Consider the following 20762-nt stretch of genomic DNA (forward strand, 5'->3'; position numbering starts at 1 on the left):
TCATGTAAAATATACATGTTTTAGAAAAAAGGCAGACTCAGAAGCCAATAATAAAATACCATAGGTATAGTTACATAATGTTTTACTACAATACAAATGACCTACATACAATGTTATCTACAAAATGAACATTATAAAAGACAACTTTGTTAATATAATTTAAAACAATCTATACATAAGTGCAATTAATTTTACAAATGAGTAGACTGTACGTTCTACATCTATAGTAATCATGAAGTAGATACTGATTCTACTGACTTCTTTAGACAGAAATCTGAAACAAAGTAAGTACTGCTAAATTATTTTTGTCATAGTTATTAGTTATACAGGGAGACCCAGAACTGCCCAGCTATCTATCTAATTAATAAAAAAGCGACATTATTATTGATTAGTACATACATATATGAAGATACGAATCCAAATTACTTTTGAAAATAAAAATAACGAATTTACAAGTAGTCCGTCCAGCAACTTATCTGTGTTTTTTCTTCTTCTTCCGTTGTGTATCTTCATTTTCTAAGATTATTGCCTTAATGTTTATTAGACATAAAAGAAAATATTTGGTATATTAAAATCAGGGGTTTCGAAGCGATTGTGAAATGACCTAACCAGAAAACAATCCGCGTAGTATAGCTGCGATTAGTCAATGTTGTGGTAACGTGACTCCTACCGAAACAATATCAACCGATTATTATGTTCACGTTCTCGGATTTTTCATTACTTGTGATGAGCGAATTACCTCACCATCCAGAGCTGTTAAAAACACTAGGACACACAGACCGCATACACATCATAACGTAAATGCCATCTACTTTGAGACGAGGATTTAAAGTCTCCATTGCATTATGTAGGCGATGCCCCACCCTGCAAACCGGAACCTACCCGCACGAATAACTAAATGCTCTGTCACCAGTAAAAATGTCATTACGGCGACATACGGCAATGAGATTACCGTGATTGCTATGCCCTGTAGCATTTAATGCAGTGCCGACTCTCCAAAAAAATTTATGGCCATACAACAGAAATTGATGTAAAGCCGTTCATAACTATCTAAAAGCAGATTTAATATCGATTGATGTTCTTGGGTAATTAGGAGCGGCCATTATCGCTCTGAAGGAAATGTTGCAATTCTTCATCGTAACATAATCACGTAACAAAACCATCATAGTTCAAAGATTGCACAACTTAAAGAGATTTTTGGCCAAAACTTAAATACCAATATTACGCTAAATCGTCCATTTAGATACTTGGCTCAATTGAGGGCCACATTCCTGCTGTTGAACCGAAGTAGCGGCTTTTAAAGATTCACAACTACGTTTCGTGATACTCGTGGACGGCCATGATGAATTACAGCTATCTTGCGTCCAGTAGACTCCATGAGACTCTTGCAAGAATATATCGCTTGGTTTTTGTATTGTTTCCTGACCGAATTTATTGCAGTTAAGCCTTATCAGATTCTGCGATGATGATGCGAACGCAGAATACGTGTTTTTATCCCCAGTGTGGGTAAAAATATAATATGTCCTAGCGAACGACGCCTTCCCGAGCGCTTAATTTGTAGTAAGTCGGACCGTTTTAAGACACCCTTGTATGTATTGTATTAATTTGAGATATTTAAAAAAATGCTATATTGAGTTTGTGCATTTAGATTGTTTGTAAGACTTGGAGATATCTATGTGCTCGCACGTCTCATATCATAAGTTTCTGTCCATAGTGACCGAAATTAAGTTACGAGAGGTGGCGTGGAAATTCTTCATCAAGGATGATTTCGTACATCTAACAATAATCGCAGTGTAGCGCGACAGGTTTTCATTAACTAAATATATAATTAATTTAACTAATTTCTCACGAATCAAGGCATTTTGACCTCTGTCTGAATGAATTAATATTTTCATCTCGTACATAGATCAATAGACACAATATTCACACACTGCTTTCGCATCACTAAACATTAAACTTACTTAACAATGACGTCGTAAAAAGCGAAGTTAAGCGTATGTTAAAACTGAAAGCCGCCCATGGGCACCGATTGGTCGGTGTTGAACTGAAATTGATTGGTAGTGGAAGACACAGCTGGCGCCAATCTGCCATCTTCCTCCTCGGACCCGAAGTAATTTTCGATAATTTCAAATGATTTTTGATAAATGTCGAGATTTTCGTGGGATTGTAGAAATTCGATTTTGTTCAATCCTGAAATATTTCAAAGATTTAATTGTAAAAATTCAATATTTCAAAGATTTAATTGTAAAAATTCAATGTTTCATAAATATGCCAAAAATATTCAATATTTATTTTTTAAGCCTAAAGACAGCGGTCAAGCGTACATAAGAACATTTACTTGACTGCCAGGGTTAAAATGAAAAACAAGTCAATTTAAAATTATACGACTCCCAAATTTACATTGCTATTTTATAAATGTATATTATACATAACCCTTAAACAATATTAAGCACCATTTAAATTTATTTAAAATCTAATAAAATTCGAGAGTAAATGAATTCCGTGCTTTGATATATTATGTAAGTTGTCATAGATTTTATTTATTGCATAGATGGGTGGACTGGAGCTCCCCACAACACAACGCCTGCCCCACCCTTCAAACCGAAACGCATTACTGCTTCACTGCAGAGCAAGTAAGCAGGATGGTGGTACCTACCCGTGCGGAATCACATGAGGTTCTACCATAAGTAATTACCCAAATTATAATTTTGCGGGTTTGATTTTTATTACACGATGTTATTCCTTCATCGCGTTTTTTTTTTCTACCTAAGCTGATAGCCTTGAGAGGCTATATCAGCGTAACCTTAACTAGTAGGTGAGCTCACGGGGCTCAAACCTGACGACGTTGCTAACACGAACCCTAGCAAGAGCCGTGCTTCGGAGAATCTACCACCGGATCGGAAACGCGACCCACTAAGAAGATCCGGCGAGAAACTCAGTGGGCTGTGTCTGAGGGTTAATTTACTCGTCGAGCCCTTCGTCGCAAGCGACGGGTCCGACGAGAACTATGACCGGCCTTCACCACGGAAGTCAATCGTGAACAATCGTTAGGTACGTATTTCATTAGAAAAATTAGTACCCGCCTGCGGGATTCGAACACCGTTCCATCACAAGATACGAATGCACCGGACGTCTTATCCTTTAGGCTACGGTTAGCTCGTCGTACCTAATGTGACGGCACGTGCCCGTAACACGTGGATAAACCGCCGCCGATAAAAATGCTCAAAAAGCTTAAATTACAAGATAAATTAAGAATCTAATGTGATTATAATGTACATATTATAATGTAAATAATTTTTTACTTTTTTATTTTGTTTAATTTTAGTTTAGAAACTATTATTTCTAGGTTCTTAATAAAAAAAAAACTAATTTCAATATAATATTTAAAAAAATTAATGTTTTTTTGGGACAACGACATTTTAGCTTTTTCTATTTTGAGCTTCTACATTGCGACACAGGAGCCAAAAAATCAACAGTAAGTTTTCAGTAAAAGGTTGCATTTCACTAACTGTATCAATTAAGATTAATTTTATATATCGTCAGGTGCACAGTACTTACCTAAACATTCTTCAACTAGCACCGCATAACGATTATCGCGTAGGTCTGTTTGTTGACCAGCTTTTAAAATATTGTCTATACCATTTAGTGCTACCAGCACGGTTTTCGCATCCGTGAGCGTCAACAGATCGCATAAAGCCGGTATGCAACCTTGTTCTACTAAATACCTAAAACAAAAATAAACAGAACTAAAGAGTATGTATGTTTGAATACCATTAATGTAATGTATGTGTGTATATCTAATGTATTTTCATGAAAACCACCAAAACTATTATATTTTCACCTACCTTATTTGAGTGTTCGTACCGCCACTCGTCGCATTTGTTATAGCCCACGCTGCTTCTTTCCTAGTTTTAAATTCAGCGTGTCTCAATATGTCTAGTAAAAATGGGAAGATATTAGCATCTATAACCGCCTGCAAATAAAAAGATATTCACTAACGTGGAAGTTTGGTGTATATCCGAAATTCGACAGTGAAACTTTTTCAATAAAACTTGCGACGAGCACGATAAAATATATGAAAGAAAGATATACGTGGAACAAAAAAAAATGAAATTAGAAAAATAAAATAAGATTGTCTACGTCTGCAATAAATACCTCTATGGTATTGGTATTGCTACAAAATGTTTTTTTTAAAAATGACCTGTTAATGACGGTTAGATAGCTGTACGCAATAGAATTGGTAGCAATACTACCTATTTGTACCGCGAAGCAGTCACGCTTTCCGACTTGAAGGGTTGACTCTAGACTTGAGATCATTGAGACTTAGATCTCATGTCTACAGGTGGGTAGCGTCATTCGCATAGTTACGTCTGTGGGTTTTAACACCCATTTAACAGGTAAGCTTGTTCATTCGTGTTCGAAATATAAAAAAGCGTAGGGCAATAATGTTATTGTTACGTATATAAATTTTAATATTGTAAAAAATATTGTAAAAAATTTGTAAAAAATAAAAAATATTACATAAAAGTAAATATTTATAGGTAACTTGCTGACCCGGCAAACGTTGTGTTGCCGTAAATAAGATTTCTAGGGAAATTCTAGTGTAGAAAAAAAAACCTCATCCAACCACATAATACCACATTAAAACCAAAAAAAAATTATCCAAAAAATAAAAATAAGAAATAAATGTTTAGGGTGGAAAACCCTTATCACTTAGGGGTATGGAAAATAGATAGTAGCCGTATGTATAGTGAGTAAGACAGGAGACCGGCTTCGTCCTCATCCCTACTACGTGATGTTTGCTGGATGAGTGATGACACCTGGCGGGGATAACTGATCGATTGATAGTTGATCAGTAGTCGACCGGCGAGGGCGGGAGATCAAATTGAATTTAAAAAAAATCATAATTAAAGGAACTTGAAATTATAAACTCTGAATAAGAATTTATCGTACTACAATTATAATATTTGATTGCCATCTTGCAACCTTATTGCGGATCTGTGCATAGAATAAAAAAAAAAAATCGGGATGGAAAAATAGGGGTTGATCGTATAAGAGTGAAAATTGAGAGTAATATGTTATTTTTTATTTTATGTCATAACAAAATAAAAAAATAAAAACTGGTCAAAAAAAATAAAGTTTATAATTAACAAATAAAAAATAGGGGTTGATCATGAGGGATGAAAAATTGAGAGTAACATCAGATTTTTTATTTTAATTCATGACAAAATAAAAATAAAAATGAAAATCTTGCCAAAAAAATTTAAGTTTATAATTAACAAAAAAAATAAGGGCTGATCGTAGAGGGGTGAAAATTTAGGGTTGCATGTATTTTTGTATGCTGTATCATAAAAAAATAAAAACAAATTTTTTTGTCTAAAAAATAATAAATAAAATTTAGGGGTTAGGGCCACCCTTAACATTAAGGGGAATGAAAAATAGATGTTGTCCGATTCTCCACCCTGGCCCATATGCACACTAAGATTCACGAAAATCGGTCGAGCCGTTTCGGAGGAGTTCAATCACGCACACCGTGACACGAGAATTTTATATAGTATTAGATTTAATGGTACATAAGTGCAATTATTAAATTCACCTACCATTACTTCCTTTGTATCTACCTATATTATATCACCTTTGGTTGACTGGCAGGAAATGTTTTAAACCCGCCAATGTATATAAATACATAAAGTGCAATAAATAAGTAAATAAGAGATGCATGTACCTGTATTTGCGCGGCATTTCCGGCAGTGATGTTGGAGAGAGTCCAACAGGCCTCCTTACGCAGAGTCTCGGTGAAGGACTGCAAGAGGCCGTATAGGTTGGGCAGCGGGTTGCAGTTGAGCACTGTCTGAGTCTGGGCGTCGTTGCCGGTCACGATGTTCCCGACCGCGCGCAAAGCCGCACTGACAACCGTCGATTTGTTGTGCCTACAAATAACATTAATGATTGATTATAATACGCTGAGGCGATATTTGTTTTTTACATTGTCTTGTTGAAGGCGCAATGTAAAACGAAGGCGCTGGCGGACGCATGACATTGCCGTGACACCCCCGGGTGGAAACTAACTTTCATTAGGTCAGAATTATGATCAATATTAACGGAATTATTTATTGCATATTATTTAGGTTCACCGCTATATTTACTTATAATGAATTGGTTATATGTTAAATTCTTAACACACTTATTTCATTTAATAATTAAAAGCAATTTGATTAAAAAATTACTTCATAAACATTTATTGCTTCTAGCAATTGTCAATACGTTTTTCAACTGTTTTCTTTTTTAAAATTTTTGGTTCAATTGTTTGACAGGTAAATTGATATTTAATATATTAGCCAAAAATGTAATATAAGCACTCAAAAACAGTAACAACGAAATTTAAAGGGCAACGCGCACAGCTATAAAAATATTCTCGATATTGAGCAGGGAAGCGGGAAGAATCTTCACGCATCGAGCCCCTTAGTTGGCTTAAATAATATCTAAAACCATTTCGCAACAAATCCATACCAGTTTTTTTTATCTATACTGTGTAATGAGTAAATTCCAAACAATTCTATACCAACATGTATGGAAAAAAACACATCTACTTACATCAGTAGCTCAACAAGTCTTCTGCAAACACCGGCATCGATCACAGCTTGAATTTTCTCGTTCGGACCATCTGATAAATATGAGAGTGCCCAACATGCGTCGCTCAGAACATCTGCATCTGTATGATGTAGAAGACGCGCTAATACTGGAATAGCTAAAACATAAATGATTAACTATTTAGTTAACGCTAGCTGACCCGGCAGACTTCGTAGTGCCTCAATAGATAAATAAAAGACCTAAACTTTTATATAAAATAAACTTAAAACAAACAAAAAGAATGCGTCCGACGGGGGAGCATCAAAGGAAAAATAAAATTGTTATTTTTATTTAATTCCAAGCATATTCATATTTATCTACTTTTAAGCCTCCTCTGGACTTCCACAAGTAATTCAAGACCAAAATTAGCCAAATCGGTCCAGCCGTTCTCGAGTTTTAGCGAGACTAACGAACAGCAATTCATTTATACAACAACAAACAAATGAACCAGTACACAATATTTGTATATGATTGATATAAAAATGTATTTAGAATACTTGCCTGGTGCAACTGTTTCGAAATTTGTGGGAGGATTTTTGCCTCTGCACAAATTCGACAACGTCCAAACAGCATTTTTCGTCATTGACAATTTCGTGTACTTATTTAAAATGCTGTAAAGAAAAACAATGACAATGAATAAAAACATTATAGTGAAGCATTTTACAAATTTAGCCACTGTAAAATCACAATTATCGTTTAAACTTGTTTTTCAATAAATTTAATGTAAACTTATAAATTAGGTACATCTATTAGCATACCTATTGTCAGGCTCGCTTGTTTCCTTAAACCTTACTTCAAAAAAAGCAATAACTGCTACATATACAAGAATATAATATGAAGGGTTCTACAATCATAAATATATGTATGTGTGAATTAAATACAACTGCCTTTCTTTTATTGGCAGTGTAGACTAACAAGAATACGGACGCCTTAATGGTTAGTGATCACCTTCACTCATGGACATGCGAGGATGCTAAAGACCCTCTTTTACATGACATAGAAATGGCTTTCGGCGCGACGACTATTTATATTAGATGGGTGAAACAGCCCTGAGTAATTTAGACCTACACTGGGTGTAGGTAGGTACCATCATTTTGCTAATATCAGCCCCAAGACCAAAATGCCTTCCTATTGGAAACGGAGGGACAGCTGTTGTACAATACAATAAAGATTTCGATCTCACCTCCCAAGATGGTGACGACATTTGCATTATGTTGTTTATGGACTCTGCGAACCACCAAGTAAAAGTTCACTAATCTATGCAATAAAAAAGGGAGTGACATGGCTTTACCTCTCGCATTGCATATGTTCATGATAGGCAATGACTGCTACGCATGAAGTGGATATACACAAAAAAAATTTCATTTACTTAAATACATAAATCAATGATACTGTTGATAAAGAGAAGCAAAAATGTACTATTATAATTAAGTAAATGCTGTGCAAACATAGAATTGAATGGCAGTATGGAGATAATAATGCATTCTTCTATAGATCCTATATTGTTGTATAGTGTTGTTGTATGAGTGTTTTAAGAAGCATTCAGTTCTCACTCAAGCAAGGGTGGGAGAACGCCAGCTGCGAGGACGATATCTCGGCAGTAGGGCGAGTCTCCAGCGATGTTTCCAAGGGCCCAAACTGCCTGCTCGCACACGTTCTCCGTAGAGCCACTCAATAGTCCTACCAGCACATTTACTGCGCCATAATCCACTACGATACGAGTTTGTCCTGACGAACCCGAGGCGATGTTTGTCAGCGCCCATGCCGCCTCAAACTATTTAACAAAACATAAATACAATGTAATTAGTTAATCATTACAATGCTCATTTTGAAAAATGTTGGTAACACAACTGAGTTTCAAGTGAGAATATTCAGACATGAGCTTTGCATTGTGGGCTGTTCAGCAATATAGATCCTCTATCATGAAATGTATAGCTGGATGGGAGGAATTTATATAGGAGCATCTTCATTCATTTCAACATTCACAATCTCAAAGTGGGTGATAGTAATAGGAATATAGTATATATGTAACAATGTAGCTTTTTATTGCCTTCATAAACAAACAAGTATTTGGCCCACTCTTTTATTAATGGCCCACTTTTTATTATTCCCTCATGCACATCAGCAATGCCAGACGCACAGCTAAGCCCTGTCAAAACTGAAACCTGCAAGTAGGCCTGGCCTGTCCATCAAAGAGAACAAAATAATTCAAGCATTCTTTCTGTTTAAAAAAGTACTTGTAGAAAAATATTCTTACTTGTACAAAATATTTTAGTATGATTTGCATACTTTATCCTGTCTGCTCGTATCTTGAATAGCCCCTTAGGCTACCAGTAAATAGGTAGGAAAAAAAAGCCATACTTTATCTAATTAAGCACTTAATTATGTAAACAATAATACAATCGAAATTTCAACAGTTTGCCAATACATTGGTAAATGTAGTGTATATTACCTGTAAGGTTGGATTCTTATGGTTTGTCAGGAATTCAATAAATTTTGGTACAATTCCAGATTGTATAACTGCATCAATTGGAGGATTAGGTTCCTTACTTAGAAGCTTTCTGAACTTTTGTGTTGCTATGACTTGTTCTTCAGGATTATCTAAGTAGACAGCTAAAACCATATCTGGAGTGATGCAATCTGATGGTGAAATATTGATGTCCTCCTGTCGAAAATAAAAAAATACAATTATTTGGTAACATGATTAATTGGACAATTTTAATGGAGAATCTAATCATAAACAATGTTTGTTGTACTAAGAATAAGTAAATATCTAAATGAAATTCCTCTTAATTACTTAATTCTCTTTACTACTGAAAATTGAAAATACAATAACAGTTTATTTTATTTTATTAAGATAACAAAAAGAACATGTAATATATTAAAAGAATATAAATTTGGAGGTATCATTTATTATGGTAAATTTTTGAGCATTCCACAAACTGAAGTTACAACAAGACTAACTCAGTAGTGCAGTAGTGTAGTGTAGTGCAGTAATACTGCTGCCTGTTGCACCAAGGGTCATGGGTTTGATTCACACACTGGGAAACATTCATGTGATGAACAAGTTTGGTTGCTCTTTGTCTGAGTGTTTATTTACAATTTATGTACATTTATGTTTAAATGTTTATAAGTAGTATAGGACATCCTAGTAACAAAGAAAGTACCAAGATAAGCTCCACTAACACTGCTGCACAGTAAGTAAAACGGCTTCAGTTTGGGATCAGGTAACCATATTATGTACATTGTTCCCAGTTATTATTATATTACAAAGTATAAAAAAGTTTTAATTGGTCTATCCTTTCACACAGCAACAGAATAAAGAATAATTTTACAGTTAGCTTACAGATTGTAGAATAACAGACTTACTTTTACTCCATAAATATAATAAAGTTTTACATTATACTCAAATTCAAGTTAATCAAAACAAGTATATTTATTTTCATATCTTTAATTATTGTTATATTAATAATGAATCCAGGCCACATTTAAGTAGTACTGCAGCTGAATTTATAAACTATACCAATCCATTTATACAATATGCTTAGCACTTAACACTTTTAGTGATAATTCTACTATATCATTGAGGTGCCAGTAAAGTGATTTGCTTAGACTCATCAATAATCTAAAAACAATTGAATATGCAATTTCGAAAAGGGCACATCTCTGAAAATGTAAAATGTTCAGGAAATGAAAAAAACTGATTATTTTCTAAAGCAGTGTAAAATTTAAAATATTAACTTTTGAGATATATTTTAGTGTTAATTAGCAATTGAAAATTACTGGAATTATTATAAAATGGGTGTAGGTAAGCCTCAAAACTACATGTATATGAAAAAACGTATTTGACAAAATATGCGACATGTGCCCTTTTCGAAATTGCATATTCAATTTAAGGTGCTATTTATTAAGCTGTGAAACCTGTGAAGCAGCTCCAGCAGCATTGGTTCCAGGTAGATTAACATTTCTTCTTTTAAATAACTGCTGTTCCCTTTTTTGTTTTCTAAGTTGAACTCCTTCTTCTTCTCGGCGCCGACGAAGTTCGTCAGCACTCAGTCCAACATTCTTGTAGCGATGTTTGTGACCTCCAGACATCTGAAATGTAGTTTTAACATTATTATATTATTTTCATTTAGATACAAATACGACGCCACTAAAATATAATCATCACAAACTAAAGTAAAATTAATGGAAAAGATGAAAACAAATATAAAGGATGGTTTACTTTCAACAGCTGTCCTTCTCTAGTCTCGAAAAAAAAAACTAAACCAGAAGTAGTATTAGTAAATGCATAGATATCACATGCTTAAAAAGGTTCGTAGGGCTATCATATAGAGCTCGGATTAAGTTTTATTAGCAAAGAATAATTTCTGGTTAAAAAAAAAGAAAATTTTTAGGTACTGCTTTAGTACAATGCAACTCATTCTTAGAGTTATTTAAGTACATCCGAAATTTAGCCTGTTGGTAAAATAACACACTAGGTACCTATATACTTACTGTATTTGAAAACAGAACAATGTAAACTAAAGAAAAAATATTTAAGGTTTTTGTTAGTCAAACCACCATCGATTAGATTGTGACATTCAAACTTCAAACTTTTTTTTAAATTTACTTACCATTACTTATCCCAAGGGCTACAAGACTTTACCGTCTAAGTTAGTAAAACACACTGTATAAATAACATACAAAATAAAAAAATAAAATGTGTCTAAGCTGTTTTATATGTTTAATCCAAAGTTTGATATAAATTATTAGTACGGATATAAATTATTAAATGAATTATTTTGTGCATACCAAAGCCAAAAGCAAAACAGTCTAGTATAATTTCCTTTTCTTTCACAACAATAAACCTATGGCTAAAAAATGTTTCAGCTAGTAGTAGTCAGTCACTCTATATAGAAATTTTGTAGCATTCCGATATTAATTACGTCAGATCTTCATTTTCATCGTTACGGTGTTGTTGGACAGTTTTTCAACTTCTCCCCCATACTTCTTCTTACCTCTACCATCCATACAAATACTATTTATGCACCATAGAGATAAATAACTTTCAGTACTATCATCACAAAAAGTGACAACCCCAAGCTACCATAGCAGCATTAAGTTTCGTCAATACATTACAGGAAGAAATATTCCTAAGTACATTGTAGTGCTTATTTCCGTATTAATACGATTTATTATGAACGAACATTGCAAATTTTTTTTAAAGAGAATCGTTCGCGGTGTTTTTTCAAAGGGCACCTACTACCCGAGCACAGTGGGTGTAACAGTTGCAAAGGTGCCGCAGCTGGCTGCTTTATAGTATATAATAGTTCGATTTCTAGGGATATCGCCAAGCAAAAGTCTAAAACCCATCAAATTACCAAATATGATTAAAAATCCTCCTAAATTTGTAAATGAGGAATACGAAATATGATATTTTTTCAAAGGGAGATTCGTTTCCATCTTCTTAGGCCTGATGAAATTTGTCTACTGTAGTAATTGGACTGAACATTGTTACCCATAATTTTCACTGTATTTATTTTTAGGAATCACTATTCACAAATTGATTGTGCTGCTGTATGGCGATAACAGAAAAAAGATACAATTAATTAACAACATACATAGAATCTCTATTTAATCAATGAACAGAACCAGCTTCTTTTGAGTATGCATAAGAAAAGTGACTACAATCAACGCAGAGTGATTGTTGTATGTTTTTTTAAAGGAAGGAATACTGGTGGAACACGGAGGCCTTTCCAGTTTCACCAGGATAGCAAAGGCTGCGCCAGGATAATATAATGTATTTATAATATGTACTGTATTATATTTTTATGAAAGTGTGACTGGCGCCATGTTGTATACAAATGATGACATCATCGTTATCTTTGTTGTCTTCATTATTATCATTGCCTTCTCAATATAGTGACAGTAATTAAAACTAACATGATAGTGACACTAATCTACCGATAATAGTGACAGTAATTAAAACGAACTTTTCCCAAACAATCCCTTTTATTGAATTTCAGGTATGCATCAATAACAACACAGAGGCCCACCCCGTTCGGCTTCTCAAGACAGAATGTCACGAGCGACAATAACCAGTCGTAAGTAGAAAAATGAGGGTAGTTTGTTCATGAACTTTAATTAAGCAATCCCTTTTATTGAATTTCAAATATGCATCAATAACAACAGAGAGGTCCACCCCGTTCGGCTTCTCAAGCCAGAATGTCACGAGCGACAATAACCAGTCGTAAGTAGAAAAATGAGGGTAGTTTGTTCATGAATTTTATTTAGTTGACTTTAACCCATTAACTAAATAGCAGTGTTGCGCCGATATATATAATACGTATATGTATATACTATATCATATCATAAAGCTATCTAACACTGAAAATATTCGTACTACTCTTCAGCATTTTTACTTAGAATGCTGAAGAGTAGTACTGTGTAGTAGTAAAATTAATTGAAGATAAACTGTTCTATCTGACGCTAAAAGTGGCAAAGTCAACAACTACTTCATTGTCAAATTTTAGCTATTTCACGCCTATACTTCCAGCGTCTCTGAAACTACTCCATAAAATAAAGATGTTATCGAGAAATCTAATATGGGTGGAGAAATCTGGAGCAAAATCGATGGAAATGACTTCACAAATTCTTTCGCAAATTCCATTAAAGTCTCAGTAAATTCCTATCATTTGAGAAGCTAGTTTACTTCATTTTAATTTTGGCTTAAAAGACGTGTCTTTGGCGAATTTTTTTTTTTTATTTTTTTTTTTTTTATTTTTTTTTTTTTTTTATTTATTGGGTACCAACATGTTATACATCAGCACAGAACATTACAGGTATCATATACATTGATTTCACACTAAATGCTAACACAATTACAGGTACCGACTGCATGCATTAAAAAAGCGGTTCATTATATAAAAAACAAAGAAAAACTATATATAACATTACATGAAGACCTTAATACACATTTACTACCAAATACGCTATTACTTAATTTAAAAAAACTCATTGAGCAAGGCTGTAGACTTCTCGTCTAAAACTGTCAACAGTGCCAGCAAAAACGTCCAGAGAATACTTGTTATGCAAATTATTTAATTCCCCAACTAGTCTGCTGAGAGGCGCGTTCTTACCTAGGTTGGTGTAGAATCTGGGAACCCTGAACACCATCAACTTCGAGGCCCTTGTCGACGTCAGCGGCACGTTAAAGTTCAGAAGAGATAAGAGATCAGGGGCATCGTATTCTCCGTTAACAAGTTTATGCAGGAACAATAGATCGAGAGTGCGTCTCCGCTCCGAAAGAGAGCTCATGTGGAAATACTTTAACCTAGCCGGGTAACTCTGAATGGTTCTAGCAACATTGCAGGAGAAAGCAAGGTGCCACAGAAAACGCTTCTGGACCCTCTCTAACTTCTTTTTGTACACGTCGTAAAAAGGGTTCCAAGTGACACTGCAGTACTCCAGGGTGCTACGAACGTAAGAGTTGTATAGTAATATTTTTGTTTCCGGTCTAGTAAAGTCCCTGCTGTTCCGCAAAACAAAGCCGAGGGACTTGAAAGCCTTCGAGCAGATCTTCTCAATATGGACGTGAAATCTTAATTCTCGGTCAACTTCTACGCCGAGATCCCTAATACTATCGACCTCTTTTATGATGCTATGGTTTATAGTGTAGTTGTAGTAAGATCTAGTTTTTCTTCTGGAAAAATGAATTGAATAGCATTTGGCCGGATTGAGGTCCATATTGTTGCGTGAACACCATGAAACCAGGCGGTCAATGTCGTTCTGCAGGAATATCACATCCGACGCACAATTTACAACCCTGAAAATCTTCAAATCATCCGCAAACAGATAATGTCTGCAGTGGTGAAAGCAATCACCAATGTCATTTATAAATATATTAAAAAATAGAGGACCGAGATGGGATCCCTGTGGCACGCCAGAGGGTGTCGAGAAAGGGTCAGAAAAAAAACCCGATGCTACGACCATTGATTGCCGGGCCGAGAGATACGATGAACACCAGCTCAGCAATGGCTCAGCGATGCCGTTATCAGAGAGCTTCTGCAAAAGGATTCTGTGATTCACGCGATCAAACGCTTTGCTAAAATCGGTGTACACAGCATCAACAGCCGAGCGCCTGTCGACCTCAACGGCAATTTCGTTAATGAAAGATGTCAGGTTTGTTGACGTAGATCTAGACTTCGTGAAACCGTGCTGATGAGGGCTGATTAGATTTTTGAAATGCCAAGCCAAAATCGGGTGGAGAAGTTGCTCGAAAATCTTTGCAAATACAGCAAGAATTGAAATAGGTCGGTAGTTCCTGATAAGATCCTTCGGGCCGTCCTTATGCAAAGGAACAATCAACGCCAGCTTCCAATCGCTTGGGAAAACACCGGTTATTAACGATTTGTTGTATATAAGACGCAACGGGTGAGCAAGTACTGTAGCGCATCTAGAAACAAATACTGCAGGAAGGCCATCTGAACCAGCTCCCTTATTCAGATCTAGTTTTTTTAAAGCTTTAAGTACCTGTGCGTCATCAAATTGGATAACCGACAAGTAATTATTTAATAATTTTGCAACGTGAGGGGCCGAGGAGGGTAAAGAACTACTGTTGTATACAGAAGAGAAGCTATGGGCAAAGAGATTGCAAATATCATTGCCGTTCAAGGCACTCTTGTCCTCCAGAGTCATCCGTGCAGGGAAGAGGCTACCGTTCCTTCTCTTGTTCTTGATAAAAGACCAAAACAATTTGGGGTTGTATCGTAAGCTTGATTCGAGACGAGCAATGTAGTCTTTGTAGCATGTAACCATAAGGTGTTGGGCTCGCTTTTTAGCCAACTCGAAAGATAATTTATCCAAAGGGTTTTTATTGAATTTTTTAAGCTTGTTCCTATATTTCAGTTTTTCCTTAAGAAGTTTAATTAAGTCGCAAGAAAACCACGGAGGGTACTTCTTGCTTCTTGGTGAACGCTTCGGCACATGTTTCTCGATAACCATGCGAATATGTTTATAGAATACCAAAAGCATATCATCGACAGACGGACAAACTTCCAGTTCGGTGTCCCAGTCGACGTTTATTAAATCTCTGATGACGTTGTCGTAATCTGCTTTATAAAAATAGAGACGGTTATTGTTGTCCGGAATCAAATTGTTGTTACAATTTTTCCTACCACCATCAGATATGTTGAAAACAAAAGGTGGGTGGTAACGGTCAACCTTCGAAAGTGGATCGCTGCTTGTACATAAATTGATAATATTGGTTCTGTTACTGAGCACTAAATCCAAGACCTTGCCGTCACTGTTGAGCGTGTGGTTATATTGCTGTAATTTATTCATCGAGCAAAAATCAAGAAGCATATTAGGCAATAGGTGATTACTAGACTTAAAGTTAAGAGACTGCATGTTATTAGTTACATTCCAGGCTATGCAAGAGAGATTAAAGTCACCGACAAATATGACGTTTTCAATTTTATTTTGTTCCAAGACTCTATTGGAATTAACCAAAAAGTCCTCAAGAACATCCTGCCTAAGGGGTGAGCGGAGGTAAACTGAGCATAGGTAGAAGTGCATTTGCTGACCTCTCTCATTAAAGCTTTTGATTCGTAGCCAGATGTCTTCACAGTTCGATTCCAATTCTCGGAGCCGGCTGGAGATGTAGCATTTGGACACAGCCACAGCCACCCCACCCCCATCACTCTTACCATGAATATTGCTAGACTCCCCATCGCGTCTGTAAACTACATATCTGTCATCGAACAACTCAGAATCGAAGACGCTGCCGTCACACCATGTCTCAGTAATCACGATAATGTCGTAATTATCACAAGCAACCCTGCTAAAAAAGTCAGAAGTTTTGGTTCTCAATCCACGTACATTTTGGTAGTAAATTTGTATCATTAAAATATATAATATAATAATATGTATGTATAATAAACTCGAATGCAAAAAAAAAGAAAAAAAAAGGATTAAATAAGTGACAAATCAATATAACTCAAAATAAAAAAGTATAAAATAAATTGGGAATTAAGAAATTATTAAACACAAAACTATTAAACAAAGCTGAGCTGGAAGCCAAGCGATTGATGATTAAGTTAGCGACTTCAAAGTTTCCTCACTGCGAGCATGCACGTACCCCGTAGTTTCACTCTTTCTAAGGAAGACCTTCCCGTCCCGGACCCAGACGAATTTATAATTCAGTTGGTGCGCCACGCGCCGGGCCGCGGCATGAAGCCGTTTAGTTTCTGGCGTGAGGTGCTCAGTTACGTAGATGGGATCCTTCTTATTGCCTCCGATACCAAGATGGCTAGTGTTGAGCTTATCTTTAGGGCTGTTACGGTTGTACTTGATTACCGACGCCAAAAAATTGTCACGCAGACGCCTGCTACCAAATTTCACTATGATCGACCTAGGTCGAGGACTTTTGTTGTTAAGTTTGGCAATTCTAGAGCAGTACTGAATATCAGGATCGGTCACTGGGCAGCTGATAATTCTACCCAACTGTTGAATGGTGTTCTGTAAATTTTCACCCTTGTGTTCCGGTACACACTGCACTTCCAAATTGTTAGAGCGCGAAAGATTTTCCAGCACGTGCAGGCGAAGAGACAGATCTTGGGACGTAGTTCGGAGTTTCTCGTTGTCTTTTTGAAGCACTGTAATTAAAGCCCTGTGTGACTCGTTTTCTTTCCTGAGTAAATCGTTCTGTGTGTGATTCGCGACAAGAGATTCCTCGAAGCCTATAAGTTTCGCCTGAATTGCATCCAACCGAGAGTTGAGCTTTCTATCGAGTTCCTGTCTTATTATTTCGCGAATACTTTCAGCAGAGACACAGGTGCAGCCGCTGTGCGGTCGCGTGCGTAAGGTAACGTTCTCGAACTCGAATCCCGGGGCGTCGCGCTGTGGTTGATGCTCCACTCCCGAGTCCTGCCTTTGGGTCGAGGTTCCGGTGCAGCGGACCGGTGTGTTTGTATTATCACCGGACTTCGGCTCCTTGCACTTACATGATGGACACACCCACGTTTCCCTCAACTCTTTAGATAAGGCGGTGTAATCTTGCCTACTAAAATTAATGCAGGTATAGTGGTATTTGTCCTCACAGCGAGAACAATGCATAAACGACACTCCTTTCAAAATATTAGGACAACCTGCGCATTTTGACTTATTCATTGCAAACAGCTGCTCAAGTAAACAAGCTCAATGTCCATTCAATTGAGAACTCAGTTGACTCACAAATCCAGTGCAGCTACAGCTCACAATCACTGGTAAACTTTTTCCTTCGCCGTTTCGTCTAAAAGGTCGGAAGCACCATACAAAAAGCAGCGTTTATGCGCTTGTTTTGATGTATCAGTATTGTATTGTACGATGTTGAAATTTTTAAATGAAATTACTGCTTGAAAACACTTAATCCAGAGTATTTGGAACACTGCACTGCGTTTATGGTAGTAAGCCACAGGTTTTGTACAAGTTCTAATCGAAAATATCGTAATTAATCACTAAAAAACTAATTAAATACACGGAGCAAAGCAAAAAGGATGCTGACCGCGCGACGGTATTGTGGTTGCAGTTTGGGTAACAATATTATTACAGATACTGTCTATGTTATTGATACTGAACAAAGACTTACGCTTAACACCGGTTCACAAAATACTTCCACGCTGAAAGGATTTCAACGGGTAATAAAACTATACAAAAGCACATAACTTATAATTTGCATATTTAATTTTACTGACGATATTACGTCTATATGCCTGCTCGGTGATAGGGTGGACTAGCGACTATAGCAATAAATTAAAACGTAAATGAAATACTTGAAAACATTGTGTTGACTTGTATAAGAGAAAATATGATTAAGAATGACACCGCATATCAAAAGTATAAGAAACATATTACAAATTCAAATATACTGCATCATAGACAACTATACGTGGACAGCATCACGACCTTCCAACACTCGGGTAAATACCCTCATCCTGCTCATTTCTACCGCAAAGCAACCATCGTTCCAATTTGTGGGGTGAGACAATCACTTAATAAAATTCAATTGACACTTCGACCTCATGTCTCAAGCTGGAAGAAGACATTCACGTTATGGTGTCTATGTTCTCCAGTAACACTTAAGACCCGGTTTTGCGTCATATGTTCTATGGTGATTCCTCCGTATACACCATAGGGAGTGCTTTGCGTATTACGTGAGAAGTGCTTCGATCATTTTATGATGGTTTCATATCATCATTATACGTTTTACCAAAGGTAGGTAGTGATTTGGCAGTTTTCCTAAGACTCGCCGCCATATGGTCTGTATGCTCATCTGCCTTCTAATGCCAGCCGTCAAACATTCATTCGCAAACTTAGCGGCTGTGCAAATGGGTTTGGTACTCAATTTGCCCAACCCGTTTGCACTTTCTCCTACACTTGTTTACGAATGTCTCACGAATTTCTCCTCCTTTTTAATTCGTCAATAGAACATTGAAGAGAAAAAGAGTTTTGAATTCTTTCCCAGACATAATTAACAGCCGTGCTGTTTTTATGGGATTTCTTTTGATGAAGATACGCTACACAGTAGACTTCACGATCTATGAAAATAGCGAAACGTCCGTTGCCTTCGCAATCCTGGCCGCAACTGGTCACACGAATGTGTGGGAGACTACGCGAAGGATCGCGGTTCGCGCGCTTTGATGTCTGTTAAAAAACCGACACAGCTTGGAAAACCACGAATGCAGCGAAAACTTTGCATAATCATTTGCAAATGTCGTCCTACACTTGCGGGTTTGCGTATTCGTGCGAATATGAGTGACCGGTATAAAGGTATAAAATAAGATTATTAAATGATATCTAGAACAAGCCTAACTTGGCTGTATGGCTAAGATCTTCACAGCCTCTTAAGGAAAATTACGTAAATAAAAAAATCTATGAATTGAAAACTGTACAAAAACAAGGAAAACTTATGTGGTATCCTATTACAAGAGAAAAGGCGTACGTAATATCACGATTCTCGAATTAATCTGTGGTTAAAGCTTATATAAACTCTGAATAATGTACAAAATGTTTTTTGCGCGATGTCGCCCGTTTCATATTAGGAAGATGTGTTCATCTTCACCGACAGGACCCAGTTCAACAGGTCCATCATCATCATCTATGTCTCATAGATTTCGACCGACAGAATTTCAGAAAACGATTCTTGTGTGGACAAAAAAATACAAGAACAAATCTGAAGTCCCTCCATTTGTATCGTGGGTATCAATATTTTTACATTTTCTCTAATTTCGTCTTCACCGCTAGCATTCACACGTAGTGAGCAATCTATATTCGAGCAGTTCATTCGCAGGCGGGCACGAAGTACAAAGTTTCTTCGGTGAGAACACTAACTCGTATTTTTTTATATTTTTAGAGAAACAAAAATTTTCTATTAATTTTATGTAGTTTATAGTTTGCATTCTAATAATTTCTTAATCATTCATTGTTTTTTGTAAATTAAAAAGATTTCATTCGAAGAAATGCGGCAGTGGACGTGGTCTCATTTTTTCATAGGACATGAAGTAATGAAGCCTTTATGTTGTTTCAAAAATGGCTTGAAGAAAAATGGCAAAATGAATGCTCACTTTAATTCATTGACATCTTATTATGGAATGCTTGCTGTAAGATCACACCATTTGATACTTACTTCAATAAATATTGATTACATTACAAAGATATATTATACTTTTTATTATATAAACTTTATTATATAAACTAACATTGTTTCAGAGCTGAAATTATTGAAAGATCTAAGAGTGAAGCTAGAATCAAAATTTCAAATGTGCTTATGCTTCTTACTGCTTTGGCAAGTTTTGGAGCAATATTGTCTGGGAAAGCTGCTGCTAAGAGAGGGGAATCTGTTCATCAGATGAATCTTGACTGGCATAAAAAATATCAAGAAGAACATAAAGAAAAAAGTAGTGCAAAGTAAATTAATAAAGAATTTAATACTAAAATTCTTTAGATAAAAATTATTTAATTTGCTTTTCAATCTAATTTCTAAAATAAGGTTTAGTAAAATTATGAAAATATAATTGGAAATAAATCTTACTATAGTATCATTTTTGGTTTTTTAATGTTAAATGTATTATATATGTATGCAATGTTCTAATAAAGTATGATTTGGAATTATC

General features: G+C 35.9%; 2 protein-coding genes across 4 annotated transcripts; one reads left to right on the plus strand and one right to left on the minus strand.

Annotated features, from left to right (window-relative positions):
• Nucleotides 1-65: 65 nt before the first annotated feature.
• On the minus strand, nucleotides 66-18432 carry LOC101739355 (importin subunit alpha-7). Of its 3 annotated transcripts, none has more exons than XM_062670083.1 (11): nucleotides 18239-18432; nucleotides 10552-10725; nucleotides 9083-9295; nucleotides 8184-8404; nucleotides 7132-7241; nucleotides 6595-6748; nucleotides 5726-5930; nucleotides 3846-3973; nucleotides 3559-3725; nucleotides 1962-2190; nucleotides 66-274 (listed from the first exon to the last, which is right to left on the minus strand). In XM_062670083.1, exons 2-10 carry the CDS (start codon nucleotides 10723-10725, stop codon nucleotides 2000-2002), a joined length of 1563 nt encoding a protein of 520 aa, XP_062526067.1. In that variant the 5' UTR covers nucleotides 18239-18432; the 3' UTR covers nucleotides 66-274; nucleotides 1962-1999. The 3 variants fall into 3 exon arrangements, with proteins under 3 accessions (XP_062526067.1, XP_004925200.1, XP_021203010.1); XM_004925143.5 differs by lacking the exon at nucleotides 18239-18432 and adding an exon at nucleotides 11128-11234; XM_021347335.3 differs by lacking the exons at nucleotides 66-274; nucleotides 18239-18432 and adding exons at nucleotides 309-516; nucleotides 11128-11224.
• A 1082-nt stretch (nucleotides 18433-19514) lies between these two features.
• On the plus strand, nucleotides 19515-20757 carry LOC101739586 (UPF0389 protein CG9231). The gene is made up of 2 exons (XM_004925145.5): nucleotides 19515-19844; nucleotides 20359-20757. Exons 1-2 carry the CDS (start codon nucleotides 19648-19650, stop codon nucleotides 20558-20560), a joined length of 399 nt encoding a protein of 132 aa, XP_004925202.1. The 5' UTR covers nucleotides 19515-19647; the 3' UTR covers nucleotides 20561-20757.
• The last annotated feature ends 5 nt before the right edge of the window (nucleotides 20758-20762 follow it).

The sequence above is a fragment of the Bombyx mori genome, chromosome 9 (assembly GCF_030269925.1).
Source record: "Bombyx mori chromosome 9, ASM3026992v2".
Lineage (NCBI taxonomy): Eukaryota > Metazoa > Arthropoda > Insecta > Lepidoptera > Bombycidae > Bombyx > Bombyx mori.